The sequence below is a fragment of the Panthera tigris genome, chromosome A2 (genome assembly GCF_018350195.1).
Source record: "Panthera tigris isolate Pti1 chromosome A2, P.tigris_Pti1_mat1.1, whole genome shotgun sequence".
Taxonomy (NCBI): domain Eukaryota; kingdom Metazoa; phylum Chordata; class Mammalia; order Carnivora; family Felidae; genus Panthera; species Panthera tigris.
The window spans coordinates 142,969,189-142,991,522 of NC_056661.1; the positions used below are offsets into that span (position 1 = coordinate 142,969,189).

General features: G+C 43.6%; 1 protein-coding gene across 1 annotated transcript in view; it reads left to right on the plus strand.

Annotated features, from left to right (window-relative positions):
• SND1 (staphylococcal nuclease and tudor domain containing 1) overlaps positions 1-22,334 on the plus strand; it is a 422,592-nt gene that overhangs the window by 55,450 nt on the left and 344,808 nt on the right. Inside the window, exon 10 of the mRNA XM_007089922.2 lies at positions 5,167-5,280. Coding sequence (XP_007089984.2) covers positions 5,167-5,280 — 114 coding nt within the window. The remainder of the gene's footprint in view (positions 1-5,166; positions 5,281-22,334) is intronic.

Sequence of the window (22,334 nt, forward strand, 5' to 3'; positions counted from 1 at the left end):
TCTCTTACCAAGTGATTGCTTAGAGCCCTTCTGCTTTGGGAAGAAGCAGAAGAATGAGAAGTGGTTCCTGCTTTCAAGGAGCTTGCCCTCTAGGGCTCCATCTGGGAGATTACTCTAAGTAGTTAACTGTCTGGACTTGTGGCCATGTGCAGTTTTGGAGGTCAGGTTGAAGCTATCCATGGATGCACACAGTGGACTCTAGGACTTACTTGGTGTGGCCCTGATAGCTTTTTGCTGTGCTTCTGGTCCTAGCTCTGAATGGAGTTCACTATCATGTCTCTCGGAGATGGTTTTTAAGCAAAGACACCTTTTAATATTTTTGGCATTATTTAGACTCTTCTGTTATGTTTGCATTTGGTAACGTGATGAGAATTTCCTGGGCTTCGGCCATAGGGCTTTCAGGTGAAGAGGAAGTTCTGGGGATGGTTTGGTTTGGAAGGTGACCTCTGCACCAAAAAGAGATCAAGACTTGGTTTGTAGCTTACATTAGTAAACTGATTTGCTGATAAGAAAATAAAAATTGAATTAGAAAAGATTTGTAAAAAACACTTACCTGGCCTTTTCAATTCAATAAAATAAAAAATTTTATTTTTTAGAACAAGTTTTAGATTCACAGAAAAATTGAGCAGATGGGGCAGAATTCCCACATTACCCCTGCCCTCATCCCAGTTTGCTCTGCTCCCTGACAGGAGTATGGTGCAGTTATTATAGTTAGCGTACCGGTATTGGTATGTTATTATCAACTGAGGTCCATACTTTAGTCGGATTTCCTTAGTTTTTCTCTAATCTCTGTTTTTCTGTTCCAGAATCTCCTCTACCATGGCACACTCGATTTAGTTGTCATGTCTTGTTAGGCCCCTTTTGGATGTGGCAGTCTCTCGGACTTCCCTTGCCTTTTTTTTTTTTTTTTTTTTTAAATGTTTATTTATTTTTGAGAGAGAGAGCGAGCGAGGGAGGGGCAGAGAGCTTCAAGCAGGCTTCTGTGCTGAAAGCACAGAGCCCGACGTGGGGCTCAAACTCCCAAATTGTGAGATGATGACCTGAGCCCAAGTCTGATGCTTAACTAACTGAGCCACCCAGGTGCCCTGGACTTCTTTTGCTTTTGATGACCGTGACAGTTTTGAGAAGTGCTGGGCGGACATGTTGAAGAGTGCCCCATCTGTTGGAATCTGTCTGATGCCTGGTTTCCTTTTAAGTATTTACTATTGACTAGTCTGCTTGCTCATGCTCAGGTGCCTGGAATTATTTGTATCAAGACATTGTCATGCTTAGTATTTTGTCAAGGGTACAGGCTGGCAGCTGTACCCTTCTGGGGAACGGCTCCAGGCCACTGCTGTAACAGTTGTGGCGTACTTTTAGTCGCTTCCTTTTAGTTGCTTCCGGTGCTGCTTCAGTTGTGTTTCCATGATTAGCTTTGGGGAGATGAGACCTAGCATACAGTCGTAGGGAGTAGGAGAAGCAGCCCAGTGTCATGATTTCAGATTTGGTGTCCCATTCTCAGTGGCCCCGTCAAAGCCATTCCTTGGTGGCATCCATAGAAGCCCCAGTGTGCGCTGATGGTCCTTTTATTTTTGTCCAGCACTGATAATTTAGGCAGCTTTGGGAGTATTGGTAGTTGCGTTTGGGGAGCTATTCTGAGGATCTCTGAAGCTCAGGAAACTGTTGGCTCTTTTTGCTCATTTTATATATGCTGCAGGGGTTTACGAAGCTGAACAGTAGTTTCTTGGCCTCCCAGTGAGCACGGTGGACAGGCTCTGCAGATGGGGAGTGTGGCAGCAGGCCAGAGATGGGAATGGATGTCGCTTGCCCCTGACAGAACTCCGCAGTTCTCTTGACTTGTGGCAGCCCTTAGCCTACACTCATCATCATTAAGCCACTCATTTTTTCCTTTTACAGCTGGAACTTCAAGAAATGGAGACATTGGGTTTAGGTCTAGTGTTTCGAGTCCAGCTAGAGACTTTGTGCAGACTTCTGCACCTGTCCCTTAGGTTATCTCCTGGAGTGTGTGGTATGGTAGGTGTGTATAGGGGTGGGCTGATTAAGGATCTATTGGCTTGTGGAGAGAGTGAGCGATGTAGACATACATGGACTTATCCAGGTGAAAAGCACCATAAGAAATATCACGGTTATAAATGCAGTCTGCAACAGTGCTGATGAGTAGGCTTTGAACAGTAATCCACTCTGCATTTTACTTATTGCACAGTACGTGACTATAACCACTATTTTATTGCTTCTTCCGTGTCTCTGCTCAGGAGCTGCTTGTTCTCTGGACAGTAATGACACAATTTAAAGAGGAATAAAAAGTCGTAAGCCTCACTTATACACACATGGGCACACACACACATGCACTCACCACACACCTCTTCATCCAAAAGCCGGGCCTCGTTCAGTTGCCAGCATCAGAGCGTGCAGTTCCTGAAGAGGAGGTTTCTAATCAGGGAGATGCCGAGCAGAGAGGCTGTTGCCGAGGCCTGAAATTTACAGCTCTAAGAATCCATTTGCTGCCGCTGCTGCTAACACATTATAAGGGGTGACGAATGCCAGTAACTTATCACAGGGGTACGCTTAGATCTTCACGTTCTATAATCGGGGTGAAGATGTGAGCACTACGATGCTTTCCCTGGTTTTATTCCTCTCTGAGCACAACTAGGGGGTGGGGAATGTCTAGATATTTCTCACATCTTGATTATGGGAATTTCCCTATGTTTTTGGCACTTGATAATTTAATAAGAGTTTTGGTGGGAGAGGAATGTGTAACTCTGTCCATCATTGAGATTTAGCAAATACTGTGAGGTGTGTGCATTGGAGATGGTGGTCCTGTACTTTTGAGGGAGGAGCAGTGTTGATTTGCTATACTAGCTACTTTGCTTGGTGTGGCTTTATGGAATTTTTCTTCTCTTTGGTTTGAAGGTAGGATAGCAGAATAGCATGTATCTTGGATTCTTTGGCCCATGAATGTTTTATCATCCATTTTATGATACTTCTCCTTTTACCCAAATGTGGGATTTTGAAGAATAGAGAAATCATTAGCTGTGGTCTGTCTCTTTTGTGCAGTTGTCCAAGCTGCTACTGGTGCCTTTAGGGAGTGGGAGGAAGATTCCATCGTGATGGGCATTTTTGCTTGGCATTAATGTCTAGATGGCAATGGGAAGGTGTGTTTTTTCTTTCTGTTAGTGAATCTGTATTTTTGGTTGTACCTTCTGGGCTGTTTTCTAAGTCCTACATGATTGGGCTGGTGTAAGGGGCTCTTTGATTTGGAGGGTCCTATAGACGTTGGTACCACCCATACGCAGGTAACCAGCCCTGACCTTGTGGTCCTCATGTCACCCACCACAGCTCATGCTTTTGATTGCCTGGGGACTTGACTAATTTTTTCTGGCCAGGTGAGTTTTGGGTTCTGGCTGTCTGGGTTTTAGTGTTTAGCCTTTGCGATTCTCAGATCTATCAAAAAGGTTAAAGCAGAATGGCTGTGGCAATTTTAGACTAGCTTTTCTAGTCTAACTAACCTACTAACTAACTAACTAACCAACCTACATTGAGGTTTGCAAGTTAATCTTACGTACTTGAAAATTAAAAATACCCTCTCTCCTAACTACACTGTTGGTTCTCAGACCTTTCATTACTCTTCTGATCACTGGCCTGTTTTTCCCTGCACTTGCTGCTCATTACTTATGGTAGAACCTGGGGATGCCTTCCCATCTGCCAGTCATAGTCAGCCTTCCATGGACTACAGCTTGATTCCAACTGTCATCTTTCTTTTTTCATTCATTCTGTCTGATGGTGCTTTTTTCCTGCTATTTCCTGTCATGTATAATTTCTCACTTGGTTCAGATTGTTCGTTAAATCAGTCTTTTCTTTCTGGTATGTGGTTGGTTGGTTCTTTGGAATAGCCATTTTTTGGGGTGGGGGGCAGGAGTCTGCAAGTAAATGGGTGTATTCTGTTTTAAAAGATATGAAGCCTTCTAGAGAATAGTGAGGGCTCTTTTAGGATACTTACCAGTGTGATATCCACCATAGCAAAGGCGAGTCTAGCTCCTTTTGTTTCTTGCTTGAAAGAGGAGGGAAATTTTGCGAGTCTGCCCTCACTGTGGCAGCTGACCTTGTAGTTTGTTCAGCTGCCTGTTGGCTCCTGATGGGGCCTGATTGAAGCCTGGAAGAGTTGGTTTTGATTCTGCAGACAAAGTGGATGGTGACAGTGACATGTAGTCAATAGCTACCTTGTAAAAAAGTATTACTGGTTTAAAAAAAACCAAACAAACAAAATAAAACCCCCCAAAAAACCCCTGAATAGCCTTGTAACAACAGGCTCTGAATATAATCAGGTGAATTGTAGACCACTAGCTGAATTACGGGTTCTAGTTGTAACCCTGATGTGATCCTAGGCCAGTTTCAGTGCGATTTTATTCTGTACACCTTGGTGGAATGTTCTAATAATCTCCTCAGAGGAATATTTGTGCTTTTGCACTTTGAATAGATATCTTTGGAAGTTACCCAAGAGTGGAAGTTAATCTTTTTTAGCTGAGAGTGGGCTCCAGTGTTTCTGATACTGGGGTCTAAAACAAAGTTGCCCATAGTAGTGCTCTGAAAAGTTGGCTTTTAGAGTAGTTGAAGTAATATATTAGCAATTTAATGTTTCTGCCCCGAGATTAACAGCTGAGCCTCTCCTTTACCATGCTGTGATGACAATTCTTTTTGCCCTTCACTTGCCTTTGATTTTTCTGCTCTCTTTTGGGGCATCCTGTTTTGGTTCTTACCTAGTGCTGATATCTTCTATCCAGCCTTTGCTTCGTCTCCTAGATTCACACTGAGTAAGGAATTTTGATTTTAGAATCTGTTTCAAGGAAAATCATGAATAACATGTAGAGACGAGATTTCCAGTTTGTAAGCTTTGTAGTTAACTACATGTCTTGGTCAGTTAACTTCACGTCTTTGTGAACGATACAGATTTTGCCTCATAGGGAAATCATAATAAGGTCTTTGGGGACTGATAATTATAGCATTGTTCTCTCCAACATTGTTGTACCGTGAAGGATGATATTGAAATGCCCCAAATGGCTATTGATCTGACTTTTCTCCTTATGACTGTGGTGGGTCTTTCTCCTTAGCATGTGTGCTATGAGGTGGGCCATCTGAGCAGGTCTGAGCATTTTTGCCTCTTGCCCACAGGTGATGCAGGTGCTGAATGCAGATGCCATTGTTGTGAAGCTGAACTCTGGTGACTACAAGACCATCCACCTGTCCAGCATTCGACCACCGAGGCTGGAAGGGGAGAATACACAGGTGAGAATGGGGAAGGAGTGGAGCCTCTTTTCAAAAATCAAAAGGAAGGAGCTGGAGAATACTTAAATATGGTACATATGTGTGAGAATGCTCACAGATGATATTTTAATTCTCCAAAGTATTATTTCCTAGTATCTGCAGCCTGGCTGGGCAGATGTCAGTTTCTTCTGAACCACATTCACTGATCTGCTTTGTTTTGGGTGGGCATTGCTGGCATTCTGCTCTAAGGGGCTTGAGAGGGGTTAGGGCCAGGATACATGAGGCGGCAGTAAGTTTTGTTAACAAGATTTTCTTCTCTGAGAATAAGGAGAGGAGAAGGTCTGTATCTCATGTGCATGAATGTAAGGCCTGTTTCTACTGGTCATTTTGATTTGAAAGTTCTGTATGTTTTTGTTCGAGGAAGAAAGGAATCTTGGCGTATGTATTCTCTGGGGTCACCTGCTTCGTCTGTTGCAAGTGGTAACTGAAATTATTAGTTATACTGTTTTGTGCTATTTGTTGGATCTTTTGGCAGCAAAGGTGCTTCCCTAACCAATGTGTATGATTGGGGTATATCAGTTTTGAGAAATACTTAGGAAGAAAACTATTGAGTTGGTAGTCTGCAGGCAGTTTTGCTGTAAATTTTCTGCTCATTTTCTTTCCATTGTTACGAGTGGTGAGAAGTTGGAGATACAGACTGAAGTTTTTGTTGAATTACTTGTTTGGTGATATCTTGTTTTTACAGACCACTTTCCAACTTTTATTTTTGCCTTCTCGTGAAACTACAGTGTGTAACTGGTTATAGAACTGGGTCCATTGTGAGAGCTGGTGCCACAGGCAGGTGTTTGGACAGTTTTCGGAAATTAAACACAGCATGGTTTACGTTAGTGCTCTGTGCTTTAATTTATCCCTTTTGTAGTTCTAAAGAGGAGAAATTTGCTTTTCTGATGTTTTGCACGTATACATGTCTTGGTGCATTTACAAGTTTAAATTCATGCCCTGTTTTCATTTGCATGAGAGTTTACAGACAGCCCATAAGAGTAAAATAAAAATATCGTGATTGTCTTTTGAATCTGATTGTGCGTAAGAAACACATACAGGAGGGGTTCTTTGAATGTCTGGCCAATCAGTTCGTTCTCTCTTTTAGTCCCCCCACAGAGGAGGCAATTTAATGCGGCAAATGGTATTGTGGTAAGGTTGAGAATTTAAATGCATGAAAGTCTAGAAATGCCAAAATAAGGTTCTCTCAGTAACTGTAGCTGTGCCTCATTGCACAGAGTAAATAGACATCTCCAGTTTTATCAGTATTGGGAGTACTCCACGATTCGCATCTGTGCCATGCAGTTGGAATTAAGGTTCCCACGGCAACCACAACTTTGAAATTCTTGAACGTTAATTTTTGTGCCTGCCTCATTGGCCAAAGCATTATGTTAATGTAGACTGTGTAGCTGAATTTCAAGCAGGTTTTAGGAGGGTGGGGATGTTATAGCTCAGGTAAGGTAATAGCAGGTGTTCAGGAGTAGGAACTACTACTGAGAATTTTTGGCTTTTCCAGGAGCCTTTGGAACTCTTCAGGGGGTAATGGATGGATTTTTCCCTTAGCCTACTGGATAATGGGAAGTTGTTGGAATATATTCCCTAGTTTAGGCAGAGTCCTGTTTATAGAATTCCTTGTTCTTTACCAAGGAAGGTTATTTCTCACTTTGTGTTTAATTTTATTTTTAACTTCTGTTCACTCCAGAGATCTTACACCATTTTAAGGAAGTTTGAAGTAAGGCTTAGCTGTAAGAGTCTACGATATACGGCTTAGATGAAGTGAAGAATGATTTTTCTTATTTCTTCATTAAATTCCTTTCAAAGATTTTAATGAGGCAGTCACGTAAGACATAAGTTAACATAATGCACTCTGAGTACATTGGCGCAGGGTGCCGTGAAGGACCCAGCTACAGTGGGCACTCGGGAGTCTCCCCAGGAGCAACTAGGGTTCCTCTGTTCAGTGTTCACGGATGAGAAGTTAGTGGATGGAAGAAAGGGCGCTCTAGACAAACACCGACTGCTCCCTAGATCTATAATGCAAGCCACACAAATGAACTATATTTGTTATTTAAAATTATCTGGTAGCTATATTAAAACCATCAATTTTAATGTATTTTATTTTACCTGATATATCCAAAACAGTATTATTTCAACACTTAATGAATGGAAAAAGTTAATGAGAGATTTTACTTAATTTGATATTTAGTAAGTCTTTGAAATCTGGGGTATAGTTTTATACTCGGAACACATTTCAGTTTGTTTTAGTGTATTTCTAGAGCTCAGTAGCCACCTGTTGGTAGTGGCTTCTTAGAATGGACAGCATAGATTGAGAAATTCAAATGAATGCCGTTGATAAGTATTTACCAGGTATCTGCTTTGCAGCAGATGCTATGGGAATGCAGCAGGGAAAAAACTTTCATGGAATCACCCTCATGGAACTTTAATTTAAAACCTAGTAGGGGAGATACACAAGTAATTCCATTTATGTGAAATGCTATGAAAGAAAAGTTTAGAATTTATAAGAATGTACAATCTGGGAAGGCTTCCTGGAGGAAGTGATGTGTAAAGTGTAAAGCCTCAAGGGTGACTAGGACTGAGCTAGGTAAAATGTGGGGAGAAGATAGTTCCTGACAGAAATGGCAGTAATGACAAGAGTTGGGTGAGTTTGGGAAGAGGGAATAATAGGCACTGTGGATAGTGCATGAGGGGTACGATGCCTGTGGTACAAAGTGTAGGCAGGGCCAGATCACACTTGTCCTGTCAGCATCTCGGGATACTCAGAGACTATGGGGTATTTTGTATGACTGGAATAGAGGGTAGTTAATGCTAGGGAGTAGTAAGAAATGGCTTTGTGAGTTAGGCAGGGGCCACATGCTGAAAACGTGTGCCATACTTTTAGATTTTTGTGTGAAGAATTTTAAACTAGGCAATGGCATGTTTGGATTTGAGTACTCTTGCGTTGGTGGCTTGCATTTACAAAACATGAAAGTAATTTGCATTTATAAGGGAAGATCATGCTAGATGAAAACTCATCTGTAGGAAGGAGTTGTGGTGTTTCTTTTGCTAAGCCCCAGTTGACCACGGCCCTGGGGGCAAATGGAGTGCTGACTAGGAACTTGTGGATGTTGTTCTAGCAATTTCTATACAGGAGGATTCAGAGTTCTTTCCTTTCTACTAAAAGAATTCCCCAGATCTGTGCTTACTTTAAAGTTATCAGAGATTTACAACGTGGGTCTCGGAATATAAATCACCCGGGGATCCCAGTGAATCCATAACTTCATGTATGTAATGACTGGGAGAGCAGGCATCTGCTTGGAGTCTTTGGTTTTTAATGTTCTTTACTGTATACCATCTGTTCTTGTAGCTACAAGGGGAGGCCAGTCAAATACTCAAGGCATAGATGTTGGGGCCGGGACCTCTGTTAACCCATATGGTGCCCTTGTGCAAATTAGAGAGGGGTGCCCCCTTCTTCCAGGGCACCCCTTGTCGGGGCACATGGCTTGGCAAGCAGAATGGCGGTTGAATTTCAGCTCCCATTCAGCCTCTGTCTCCTTGGCCAGTGCCCTTGTGCACAAGAATATATGGCTGTCCTAGTTAGAACAGGGCTGATTAGAATCTCCAGTGAAAATGTTGGTATGTTTGGGGAATTGAAATGGTCTTGTAGTTGCAGAAATGCAGCACGCTTGAGGATTGTCCGGAGACGACGGATGGACTGCGGAGGGCCTCAGATGAGACACTTAGATTGCCTTCTGCCTCATCTGGGGGAAACTTTCTGAAGATGATTGACTTTGAAATGGAGAAAAAGATAATCTTACAGTTTATGGTTCTGGAGCCTGTTGTATGGTATTAGAGCAGAGTGGGAGAAGGTGCAGGTTAAGGAACTGGAGGAGCAGGTGAACAGGGAAGCGAAAGTGTTAGCATGACCTTCCTCAAGGGCAGGCAGATGGCGGGCAGTGTCTCCTGCTGCGGGCTAGGCCTCCCTACAAGCTCCCAGATGATGACCCAATGGGGCTTGCCCTTCAAGTTAGGAAGGGAAGATTCTTTTAATGGTTATCTTCCCCAAACCCTAACAACTCTAAAAACCTGTCATCGACTTAATATAGATCTTCCAAGACATCTATACATTGTGGGGATAGTAGGGCAAATTGGATTTTCCTTTTTTGAACACAGAGACAAGTTCATTTCTCTTAAATTATACATGAAGGCAAGGAGGTTTTGCCCAAGGCTAGCCGTATACTCCACTCCCCTTTTTTGGGTAACTTTGTGATGCAGCCAGAGGAAGGGCTCTGGACAAAACAGCATGATCAAAGGACCTGTTTTCATCCTAGGCAGCTGCTTTCCAGTAATATCCAGGAATTCATGGGTAGCCATTGCTCCCAGAGTTTGGTTAAAACTGAATTTTTTGCTGGAAAGTTTGTCAGGAGAGTTAAAAGCAAGGATGTGTAATATTTTCCTCAAAGATTACAGTTAGATAGATGCCTGATGCTGTTGATTCTATTTCTGTGGCATTGATGCTTCTGGATTATCTAGGGTGAATCCAGTGTCAACTCTTTGCGATCTTAACTCCTTCAGGCTGAGGGCCATTTTGGACACCGATGTGTGGTGTTCCTGAGTACCTAAACACGTATCAGGGTTTCTCTAAAGGTACACTGGAGTTTGTTTTATGCAGTTGTTTGCCGCAGAGAGACAAGTGCTAAGTGTTGGAGGAAGACTGTGGCTTTTCTGAGCTACTGCCTTAGAGGAGACAACACACTGTGTAATCCCAGGACTTCTAGAGAGCATTTGACTTTGATCCGACATTGGAAAACATAATGCTCCTGGTGCCCAGGGCTGCCATGGCTTTGTGTCACACTTGGAGTGTTAATGACAAAAGATACCCCTCTGGCATCTGATGAAGGGGCTGACTTTTTCCCCCTTAAAGTTGGTTTGGCCTGCGTAGTGCTGTTGTGGTGGACAAAGATATAGAGCTGGAATTTACCTTGAAAAAGGTACATGATTTACCCAACGCCCAGGTGTTAAGTGTAGAAAGTTTGCTTTCAGTTGCAAGGCTTTTTTTTCCTCAAACTCCTGTCTATAGAGTCTCTCTCTCCCTCTTTCACACATGCGTGTACACACACACACACACACACACACACACACACACACCCTTCAGCTTGGGCCTCTGGGAAGTGTGGAAACCTGAAGGTGGAGCCTTTCCCCTGACCTCACAAACCTATGCTTTCAGTTTGTATTTGATTCTATCACCTTATCTTTCAGCCTCCTCCCTGTGGAATTTACCACATAAATGTTCTTTCACAGCAGGCCTCTAAATATTTAGTCGTGGGCACCAGAGGATCAGTTTTGTTAAAGCTGTAATCTGCCTAATCTCCCAGTGTCCTTGCCTCCTTTTTTGGGGGTGTTTGTTTCCCAGGCCCGACCCCACGGGGTCTCTTCTGTAGGCAGTCATGGTTGACAAGCTGCAGGTAGGCCCGTTAGTGATGCCCTGGGATTCCGAAGGGCGTTTTCTCAGAGGCAGGGCAGTTTCGGGTGCTAATAACTCCATTTGTTGTACAGGGCCCCAGGGTGCTTTGCCATTTAGACACGATTAAAAGCGGTTCTCAACCTATTCCCTTCAGTTGAGATTTTTGAAAGCAAGATGACTGGTCCCTCTGGACCCTAAAGCAGACGATGCTGCCACTGAGATGCACACCAACAGAGAGCTGTGGGGCCGCAGTCCCTAAGTGAAGCCAGGGCAAACCAATAAACCCACTGACTGTGATCTCGCGCATGGGACTGGGAGCATAAGGCAAATAGCAAATTAGAGCGGGACTCCAGCTTGGCATTAAGGACCTTGGAGAAAAGCAAAAGCTCTTTGAAATGGATATAGCATTTCACCGGTTTCCAATGGAGAGACTTGGGGACTGCAGCAATGTGATCAAAAGACGTAGAATATGTCAGAGCTCTGGCAGAGGCATTCTGTACCAGTTTCCGATTTGTTTGATCTGGGCGTTTTTGAGAAGAACACTTGAAACCTTCTTTGTGAGAGGATTGAAAAAAATTACCATTCGGAGACTGTGGGTGGGTCTTAGCTCATCTATTTAAGATTCAGGATGTACGTACTCTGTCATTTTTAAAAGATTAATTCCTGTTCCTCTGCTGGGGAGGGCACTGGGGACAAGCCTGACTCTTCTTGAGGTCAAGACATTTGCTATCTGGGTAGATAGCAGGGTTCCTCAAAATGTGAATTATAACTGGGAAAAGACAGCAATTGCCTGTTTCCCTTTGATTTACCTTCTTCTCCATATTACTACTTACATTTTCTTTTGTTTCCTTTAGTTAATGCATCCCCTTTCTCATGATTTTGCCTATCCCCTTCCAATAATTTTTGTAGGATTTGAACAGTCTCGTGGGGCCTGGTGCTTAATCCTTCCCCGAACCATGTGCATTTACCTTTTTCAATCCATCTTCCTCTCTTTCTTCTCTCTCCATTTAATCATCACTATTACACAGTTCTATATTTTCAATTTATCTAAATCTTCTGAGTGCTAGGGTGTTCATATTTCTTGCCTCTTTTCAGTCCTGTGAGCTGCAGTAATTCTCTGTTGTTTCCAGAGTTGGCAGCACCATCATATTTACTGTCCTGTGACCATTTACCATAGCTGCTGTGCTGAGGTAACTGTCTTTCTTGCCCTGGTTCTTGAAAGCTCCTTTAGGCCAGAGATTTCCATACCCACAGTCTTTCCCTCCTCTGTCTCATCCTGTACTGTTACTTATGTCCAGCCCGCTTTTGGTTACAAAGCCTAAACTCCACTGTGAGCCAGAGTGGAAATGGTTTTCTCAGCTTCATACCCCTCTCTTTCAGAATCTTGCAGAGTGCTGTGAATGCAGCAGGTGTTTAGTAAATGTTTATATCAAAAATATATGCTGAGGCTTAAGACCTAATGCATGTATTGCTTTTGAGTGGTATCATTGTTATCCAATCCATTTGACTGCTGCCTATAGTCATTCCAAGTTGAGGCAGCATGTCCTGGTGTTGAAAGGTCCTGGGAGGGAGTGTTTTTTTCTCCTTCCTAATTGGATTGCTTGTTGTTGTTTTTTAATGTTTGTTTATTTTTGAGAGAGAGAGAGCACGTGCACAACAAGTGAAGGAGGGGTGCGCGCGTGCGCTCGCGCGCGCGCACACACACACACACACACACACACACACACACACACACACACAGAATGTGAAGCAAGCTCCAGGCTAGGAGCTATCAGTGTGGAACCTGATGCGGGCTCAAACCCATGAATCGTGAGGTCATGACCTGAGCTAAAGTCGGACACTTAACCAACTGATCCACCCAGGTGCCCCTTGGATTGTTTGTTTTGATAGCCAGGTTACCCATGGCTTCCTTTTCTGTAGGCACTTCCTCTTTCCCACTCCCAGGTTTCAACCTAGTTGATGCATTTGGATTGCCTAGCCCTGCCCCTTTCTGAGCCCTGGTTTTCCTCATACTGGCATTCCATTAGCACAGTATGGACTGGGTTCAGTCCACCAGAGGGGCTAATCTCAGGATTTTAAGTGATTTTGCCGTTGGTCCCCAATTGCCTTTCTTTTAACACCTCCACCCTTATTCAGGCTTTCCCAGATATCTTTCCTTCGTGGCAGTCCAGGTGTCTTGATTCATTGGAGTTTTTAGGTGCACTTTTTCCCCAAAGGCTATATATTTTTTTTACTGTTGTCGACCTTGTTGGTTGTCAGATTATTTCTTTGCTTGGAACTAATTTTAAAATCAATTAGAGAGCTTTCCCTTCATCTTTCTCTTTTTATTTATGAGATACTGATTGCAGAGCTACCTACACTGTGTTTAGATAAATTACTTTTTTTTTTTTTTTTTCCCCTGCATAACATTTATATTCAAGGTAAGTTTAGTGCAGTCATCAGTGCTTTCGACTTCTGCAGGCCAGGGCTGTAGGTTTCATTCCTTGGTGGGCTAATTAGCTTTTTACTTGGAAAATTTGAGTTAGTTCAAAAACCAAACATTTCAGATCCTCATGTCTTATAGGTGCTATGGATCTAGGAAGTTATTTTTATTAGGGAAGTGTTGATAATTTTAGAAACGGAATTTCTAATCTTGACCATTTGGTGTATGTTGTGGTCACAAGGTGGATTTCAGACCAGATGATAGATTATGGAGGAAGAAGCCTCATTTCATGTCACTGCTTTGGAAAAGGCTTTTCAGAACTGAAACTAGAAGGGGAAGCTGAAGGACACAGATGCTTGCTTTTTTTCCTAGTAAATGACAGGTCTATTGCTTAGGCATATTTTTGATGTCACTTTTTATTTCAGCCCTTCTTTGAAAAGCTCCGGTCACTTTCTGGGTTGTTCACATTTCAGAGGCCTTCATTTCACCATCTAGTCTGGTTTTGGCTGCAGATGCCTTTGCCTGGTTCATTGTTGTGTGGTGGCCACCCTGGCACATTGCTGTCCCACAGGAGGGTCTCTAGAGAGAGAGAGGCCAGTTGATAATGCTCTCCCTTATCTGTGTTTCACTGCATTGGGTCCTTTGTGAGGCTGAGTGGAAATCTCCTCTTTATGTGGCATCTGCTGCGTTTTTGTGTTCAGACGCTGGTCCCAAAATTTGGTTCCTTCTGCTGTCCTGCTGATTCTGGATAACCCACACAGTGGCTGCCTGTAATTTCTAGTTTCTGCTTTGTAAAATGCTTTTTCTCTTCCCCACTCCCTCCCCGCCCTTCCCTACTAGGTTTTTCCAGTTTGGTTTTTCTGCATCAGGTAGATTCCTCATTTCTTCATATCTGTTGCTAGCTCACTTCCTGGCACATAGTTGATACTTACGTGTTTGTTGCATAATGGCTTATTTCATTCTCACTGGCTGTCTTTTCACTCCTTGTTCATAATTTGGGAATGGGGTATGGGCAGAATACACCAACACTTGATTTTCGGAGTCTGTAGCTCTACCATTGGTAGGACATTTTTCTCATCCTTACTAGGGAGGCTGATAGGATTGTTTGATTTTCTGTGCAGTTATCTTTTGTAAGGTGGCCTGGAATTAGGAGAAAGCCACATTCTTATTCATATGGAGCTGCCTTTAGCATCTGCTTATCCAGCTGGAGGGGCTTGTTTTAGAAACACTGCCTTGCAGAAAGCTGTAGGTGGATCTCTGTGGAAGGGCTGCTGATGTGTTGCGTGCCCTGGGCTCCCTTTGCAGCCTGCCTGCTCCCTCGGGCTCTGGCTGGAGGCTGGTCCCTATGGGTGGGATGCAGTCTGTACTGTCCACCCTGTTCTTCTCGGACCCTTTTTCCTTTTTACCTCTTAGCTCAGCTGCTGTGCGTAAGCGCACTGTATTCCGCATGGGGGAACTGGCAGGTGGCTCCGTTTTCTGGTTTTGGCCACTGGGAAAGCCAGGAGTATCAAACCAGTTTGTTCTTTAAGAAGAGGGAGACTTGGGGTCCCTGGGTGGCTCATTCGGTTAAGCGTCTGACTTCGGCTCAGGTCTTGATCTTGCGGTTTGTGCGTCGGGCTCTGTGTTGACAGCTCAGAGCCTGGAGCCTATTTCGGATTCTGTGTCTCCCTCTCTCTCTGCCCTTCTCCCACTTGTGCTCTGTATCTCTCTCTCTCTCTCTCTCTCTCTCTCTCTCTCTCTCTCAAAAATAAATAAAATGTAAAAAAAAGAAGAGGGAGACTTGACATCACTCAAAGCAGCTTCTTTTATTTATTTCTTATAGAGGAGAAAGAAGTTATCCCAGTCCTTTGCTATTCTTTGAGTGTGTATTAAACTAACAGCTCAGTGTTTTCCTCAGGAAAACATCCAGGGTTCCTCCCTGTCATTTGGGCCGGGCTCTGTCTCGCTTTCGCAGATTGCGTTGTGGTGCGGCCGCCTCACTGTTAAAGCTTTTTGGCTTCACCGCCTACCCCCACCCCCTTCCAGTCCTCTTCTCGTGGAGGAGTGAATGGCTCTTTCAGTCTAGACACTCCTGTTTGCATACCAAGTTATAATTATTCTGGAGGTGCTTATACTCAGTAATAGCAGAGTTCAGAAAAATGTCCGCTTCCCAATTGAAAAATCATTAAGCCGCTTTCAGTTTGTACCAGCGTTTGGGCTCCATGTTGTTGTTGTTTTTTCTTCGAGTAGAATTAACATAGTTCCAGGTGTACAATATAATGATTCAACAGTTTTGTACATTGCTCAGTGCTCATCAGGGTAAGTATAGCCTTAAGCCCCGTTCTCTCTTTCTCCCATCCTCGCACCCACCTCCCATTTGGCAACCACCACTTTGTTCTCTGTAATAAGAGTCATTCGTATTGTTGTTGTTGTTGTTCTTTTTCTTTTTTCCTTTGTTTCTTAAATTCCAGTGAAATCATATGGTATTTGTCTTTCTCTTACTTATTTCACTTAACATTATTTTCTCTAGTTCCTTCATCCATGTTGTTGCAAATGGCAAGATTTCATGCTCTTATGGCTGGATAATATTCTTCTGTGTGTGTGTGTGTGTGTATCTCACATCTCTATCCATTCATCTCTGGATGGACACTTGGGCTGCTCCCATTATTTGGCTATTGTAAATAATGCTGCAGTAAACATAGGGGTGCATGTATCTTTTTGAATTAGTGTTTTTATTCTCTTTGGGTAAATACCCAGTAGTGTAATTACTGGATCATATGGCACTTGTATTTTTAATTTTTTTGAGGAATCTCTGTACTGATTTCCACGGTGGAAATGTTATTATCCATGTTATTATTAGGTATCCATAAAATACAGCAGGTAGGGGATAATCATTGGAGCTCTGTTAGGATAGAGACATCTCTCTCTAAAAGATACAGATTGGTCCCAGGTATCTGACATGGTAGATGGAACCTGACAAACTGAAAATTCAGTGTAAAAATCCTACAGCCTTTCATTTCTTACCCTCATTACCCAGCGAGAAATGAATTCTGAGGGCAGAAGCTGATGGTGTTGAAGATCTCTGTCCTGGAATGTAATCGAATGTGCTCAGGTGGAAACATGCTCTCTCCTTGCTGCTGTGCCCGCCTCAGAGTTGGCTGCCTGCAGACTTGGGCCTGATGCGGCTCCTTTCTCCTCAAGCACAGTATTTTCCCCACCTTTGGTTCTCCCGAGTTTTAATACAGGCCGGTGCCTGTTCTTTTGTTTGTTTACTTTTGTGTTTTGACTTGGAAAGCTTTCTGAAGTACCTGAATGGTAAGAGTATTGATTTGTGCTTCTGCTACTTTAGCTTTCATTCTGATTTCTTTCAGTTAATCTCCACCCCCAGCTCACTGCCCACCCCCCCCCCCCCCGCTATAGTTCTTCCCATCCCCCCCCCCCCCCCGCCCCCCCATTATGTCTCTCCTCAAGTACAGAGAGAGAGTTTGTAAACTTTGGTTTGGATGAAGAAGTCGCTTCTGGCGCACACAGTTTGGTCACTCCATTACCTGTTGCTGCACTCCTCACACAGGAGCTTGTGGCTGCTCCCTGTGCCCCCCTGCTCTTCAGTGTTACTCTGACAATCTCTGTGCTATATTTTGGATGCTGCATGAGCCTGTGAGTGAATGCTTACCATTGTTGAAGTTCACTGTTGCCCTTAGCTGCCTTGCTTTGGGGTTCACTTGCTTTGGAGTGGCACCTTTAACCTGAATTCAGTAAAAATATTGATAGCAGCCAAACTGGATTGCTCTAGTTTTCTTGGATAACCACATTTAATTGCTTATTAAATATAATTTTATGTTCTAGGAAACTGCATTTGCTCAATTTAAGCTAGGCCGATATCCTTCTGCTCCTAGAATTTACATAAATTGATACCTTCATTGGTCAAATACCTAAATCTATAGCTGATTGATATTGATTTGAAGAAGTTGCCTCACTGATTGCTTTAGAGTCTTTGCCTTCATTTTATTAAAAAAAAAAATTTTTTTAATGTTTATTTTTGAGACAGCGCGCGAGCAGTGGAGGGGCAGAAAGAGAGGGAGACAGAATCTGAAGCAGGCTTCAGGCTCTGAGCTGTCAGCACAGAGCCCGATGCGGGGCTCGAACCCGTGAACCGTAAGATCACGACCTGAGCTAAAGTCAGATACTCAACTGACTGAGCCTCCTAGGCGCCCCAAGTCTTTGCCTTTTAATGAGTGCTTGAGCCTGTACAGTGTGCTTGCAGTAGGACAGAGTTTTCCTTCTTTTGGCTTCTTTGTGTTAAAATGTTATTCATGACACTTGCTGGAGAACAGTAAGATACACCTAATTCGTAACCGTTGTGATAGGTGTAGGGGCCAACAGTGGGGTTTGGCAGTGGGGAAAGAGCTTGGGTTCTGAGTCCAGAAAGGAAAAGTGGGAATTTGTCATCAAGAAGCAGGGTGGGGTTGGGGTGGTGGAGGATGAGGAACCCAATTAGATATCCAGAGTAATCAGATATTGAGGGTGGGCAAATTGGGCTAAACTGACTTAGCAGGATTCTTGGCAGAATTGGACAATGCAGAGATGAACAGAGTTCCCAAAAGTCAGGGCCCTAGCTGAGAAGGGAGTTCAGAGGAGCCTGAGTAGGATTTGGTCAAGGAGAGAATCTTGGTCATTTGTGGTGTCAAGTTTTACCCTTGCTATCTGTAACTAGTGGTAGAAAGTCCACTTCTTGAGAGACTGTAAGGTCCTCCTCCCTGGTGCCTGTGGGAGAAAACAGGCTTTAGACCATTGCAGCTTCGGATACTTTCCCCAGCTGCTTTCTTGCTCCGTCTTTCACTGCCATCTTTAGACTTTTCCCTCTCTCTAGCTTGCTCCTCAGTATTAGTATCTTTGGCGGTGGGCAGGAGTAATAGGGAGCAAAGAACTAAGGCAATGGTTTTATTTTCCTTTTTTCCTTTAACCGTAACTCCACAATGACCATGTCTTTTCTGCCCGGCTGTAATCTCCTGCCATGGCTAGTTCAGGGACGCAGAGCCCCGCATCATAGTAGAGTCCCTGAATTTGATGCTGCAGGAGACTTGGGGATGTGCAATCTAAGGAAGCAGTTTTGGACTCTCCCATCCTCGTGCTTGCATATCTTACAGCATCGCGGTGGTACTGAAGTGCCTGGAGTCCAGAAGCTGGGCAGTAGGAACTCCTCCCTTGCTCTTTCTGGCTGCCATTTGACTCTGATACATCTCTCTCTCCCTCTGTCCCCTTCCCTGTTAGGAGAATGATGCTTGTGTGTGTGGTTCTAAGGTATCCCCTGATAGGAAGTTCTACAAGGGGCACATCATTTGATTGTTAACTGTTAAGTTCACTTACAGTATGGCTGCTAACACTGTTGCTTCTCGTTTGCTACAAACAAGCTCTGTCTTTCTGGGTTTGCCCAAGATTCCAGCAAGGACAGAGATTGAGTGGATCCCTGTTGATGCCATGTCTTTTGATTGAATAGCAACCTTGGAATGTGTACAGGGTTCTGCCCCTGCCCTCTCCTCCTTGTTTCCCTTCCCCTGCCCCGCCCTAGCTCAGATACAAAGATGTGTGCCCCTTTGAGTCACCATGAAATCCAAGTGAGAGCATTTCTCCTAGAGTAGAGGCTAAGTCAGTTTTTCCTAGGGTATGGTTTGTAAGCTACTTGTGTTAGAATCCCTGTGGTTAGAGCCTGGTGGGTTCATTTTTCACACTTGCCAGGTGTTTCCATTGTACTTCCACTTGAGGCTACTGTTCTAGATTAGTGTTCCTAGCAGTAGGAAGGTGGAGCTTTACCAAGGCTGGCTGTCCAGGATTTTGGTCACTGAGAATATAATTTTTCTTTCCAGAACCAGACTTAGATGTGGTAACATCTCTGCTGTTTCCTGTGTGAGCTTTTCTTCCCCCCAGGTCCCAGAGCCAACCGCAAACCAGATATATCCCTTCTTAGCTTAGAACATCTCCTGAGGATTCTGACGAAAGGAGATAGGAGAGTTCTGTCTGAAGACATTTATCTGCGTCAGAGAGCAGGGCTCTTTGGGAATAGTGGAGTTTCTTGGGGTTTATTACATACGATTTGAGCCAATGTTAAGTTTAGGTGGGGCCTGTTCACAGTTTCTGGGTGAATTTCATGACAAAAAAATGAAAAGATTTATGAAGTGCCTTGTTAGATCTGGTTCACACCTCACGTGCCATCATATTAACTGAACTTGGTACGCGGAGGAAAGGGTGCAGGGTAAAGAATGTGCTTGCCTTGGGCGTGTGCAAGCAGCCCTCGAATGGCTGGTACGTAATGGCACATACGGAGGGCCAGAGCCTGACTGCCGTTCAGGATACAGCACAGCAGAATCCTGGAGTGCCTTCTGAGTCGTGACAGGTGCACAGCAGTGCGTGGTGCAGGTGTAGTGTTGGGCGATGATGACTCTGTATTAAGACTGATGAGGGAGGAGGAAAGCTTGTCCATTTTTTAAGGCCTTACAGAAGGTCTTCTCAGCTTAGCTGCTTTCTAGGGCTAGCTCTGAGCTTTACAGGCTGTGAAATGCTGTCTGTTAGACTGGTTAACTGATTTCAGTAAAGGAACTCACAAAGATGTGATTTATAAGTCCGTTTGTGGATTTATTAATTTATGATGCAAAGTCCAACTGCCAAACAGACCAGGATGTTCTGATGGGTGAAAGTGTTCTCTTTCTTGTGGAGGAAGTTGGTTTATTGTTTACAGAATTGGAGTAAAGGGGATTGCTGGAGACCGAGGAAGGCAGAGGGGCCCTGGATGCCTGTGTGGCCCAGGTCCATTTCCATCCCTGTCAGGTCAGGAAACTTGAGGCTTGGGAAGACCAGAGTTTGCTCAAGGCTTTTTCTCTGGTAAGTGGAGGAACCAGGATTCTAACAGAGGTCTGTGTTACCTGTCTCCAGATGTGCTGCATGGACTTTCATGTTGCTGTACACTCCCATTTTCCAGAATTTCTGTCATCTGCCAGAAGCTGCAGCTGGTTGTCTTTGTTTAGCTTTCTTATTTCAATGTATTTTTACAAATTAAAGTATTTCCTGCAACCATTTTGGAGGTACCATACTTTATATCAGGAGATTCTAATTTATACTTCGAACGAATGTTTAACATCAGAAAAATATATCTCCATATTCTTGTCTCCTGTATGAAGTTTTTCTGGCAATAATCTTGCTGTTTAGAATGGTCAGGCCATTCCTATGAAGAGAGAAGAGATTGGATAATAAGGACTCTGAACACCAGTCCTTTTTGTACAGCCCTGTGAGCATTTGCTTGTATATACTTCATTATTTTCAATATTTTTTTATTAAAAAATTTTTTTTCAGTGTTTATTTATTTTTGAGAGAGAGAGAGAGAGAGAGAGAGAGAGAGAGCATGAGCGAGAGAGGGGCAGAGAGAGGGAGACACAGAATCCAAAGCAGGCTCCAGGCTCTGAGCTGTCAGCACAGAGCCCGATGCGGGGCTCAAACTCACGAACCGTGAGACCATGACCTGAGCCGAAGTCAGACGCTTAACCGACTGAGCCACCCAGGCGCCCCCATTATTTTCAATATTTAATGTTAATTTATTAAACCCATTAGATGGATGGCTTAGGCTTCTGATTTCATCTAAATTTTCCACCTTAAATATTTTTTCCTTATTGTAGGTGATACATTTATTTACTAAGTTTTGAGAAATTTAAAGAAGAAAACACAAATTTAAATCTTACCATCTAGGGGCAGCATCACCACTGTTAATATCACGGCCTTCTCACCTGCCTCTTTGTGTTCGTGCTTCGTAACTGAGCATTTCTGTTGGCCTTTAAAAAATTTCCAAGGTTATTAAGTAACCTCCACACCCAACGTGGGCTCAAACTCACAACCCTGAGATCCAGAGTCTCATGCTCTACTGACTGAGCCAGCAAGGCGCCCCTCCAGAACATGATTTTTAATGACTGTGCAGTTTTTAAAAATGTGGATGTACCAAATCTGTTTCCACTAATTTTTCTGTGTATAAATTATTTTGAATTTTTATAGCTGTTATATCTACATTCTTAAAAGAGAAAATTTGCCTCAAAGAATGAAAAGTATGAAAAGGTCCGCTCAGATTGGAGGTAGCTCTTGGGCAAGTTGTGCTGTAGTACAACATAAGATACATGTTCCCACAGGGGCTGATATTTAGCCCCACTGGCAGTACACTCTCTAATCAGCTAATTCCTTATCTATTTGTGTTATTTAGAAGCAGGCTGTGATCCAGGCCCTTTGTGTTTGTTGCCAGGATGGCTCTCTCCCCCCAGCTGAACTTGCTGCATCTGAAATAAAGGGTAGGGTAGATGGTAAATCTTCTCCCGGGGACCACTGCTCTTTTCTGTTGCCCAGACTGGGATCTGGTGAGACACTTTAATGGGAACACAGAGGCTCCCGTGGCAGCTTTGTGAGTGCAGCCTGCAGTATTTGTTTCATCCCCTGAGCTGCTCTGTCAGTGACTTCCACAGTGCCATGTGCTTATGAGTATCGGCACAATTACATTGCACCCTATTGTGATTAAAAACAATTTTCCCACAAATAAGTGTATGTAAAACAGCTATATTTAATTAAAAAGCAACAGCACTGATGTCCAGCGGATACTAAAATCACGATTGCTAATTTAAAGGAATATACCAGGCCCCATCTTGAGGAGGGGGATGCTGCCCGCTCAAGGTTGGCAGGAAACGAGTCAAATGGGATTTCTGCACAACCCTTCTGCCTGTCTGTGTGGGGAAACCTGAGCACTGGCAACAGAGTTTTGTTTGATCGCAAGAAGTGGAATGGTATTTACAGGGAGTTAGGGCTCAAATTGTTGAGGCTGTAAGCTACAGTCGGCATCACAAATATTCTTTCAGGCAAAAAGGCAGCCGTTGACAAATGCAGACGCAGGTACAGTGAACTATCTGTGTTCCGTGTCACTCAGCAATTGAAGTGCTGCATTCTTTATTGGCTAAAAACTGGTTTGGTGCCTTGGGAGCATAGAGCGTCTTACGATACACCAACCCAGAAGTTACAGTAACTCTTTGCATGGCTACCATCTTTATGGCATAATCAGAAGACACTCTCAGAGCCTCTAAACTGTTCACATGCACAATTTTGCATTCTTTTTTCTGATGATTTTTTTGTCTTTTCTCTGAAGGTTAGTACTTGCTG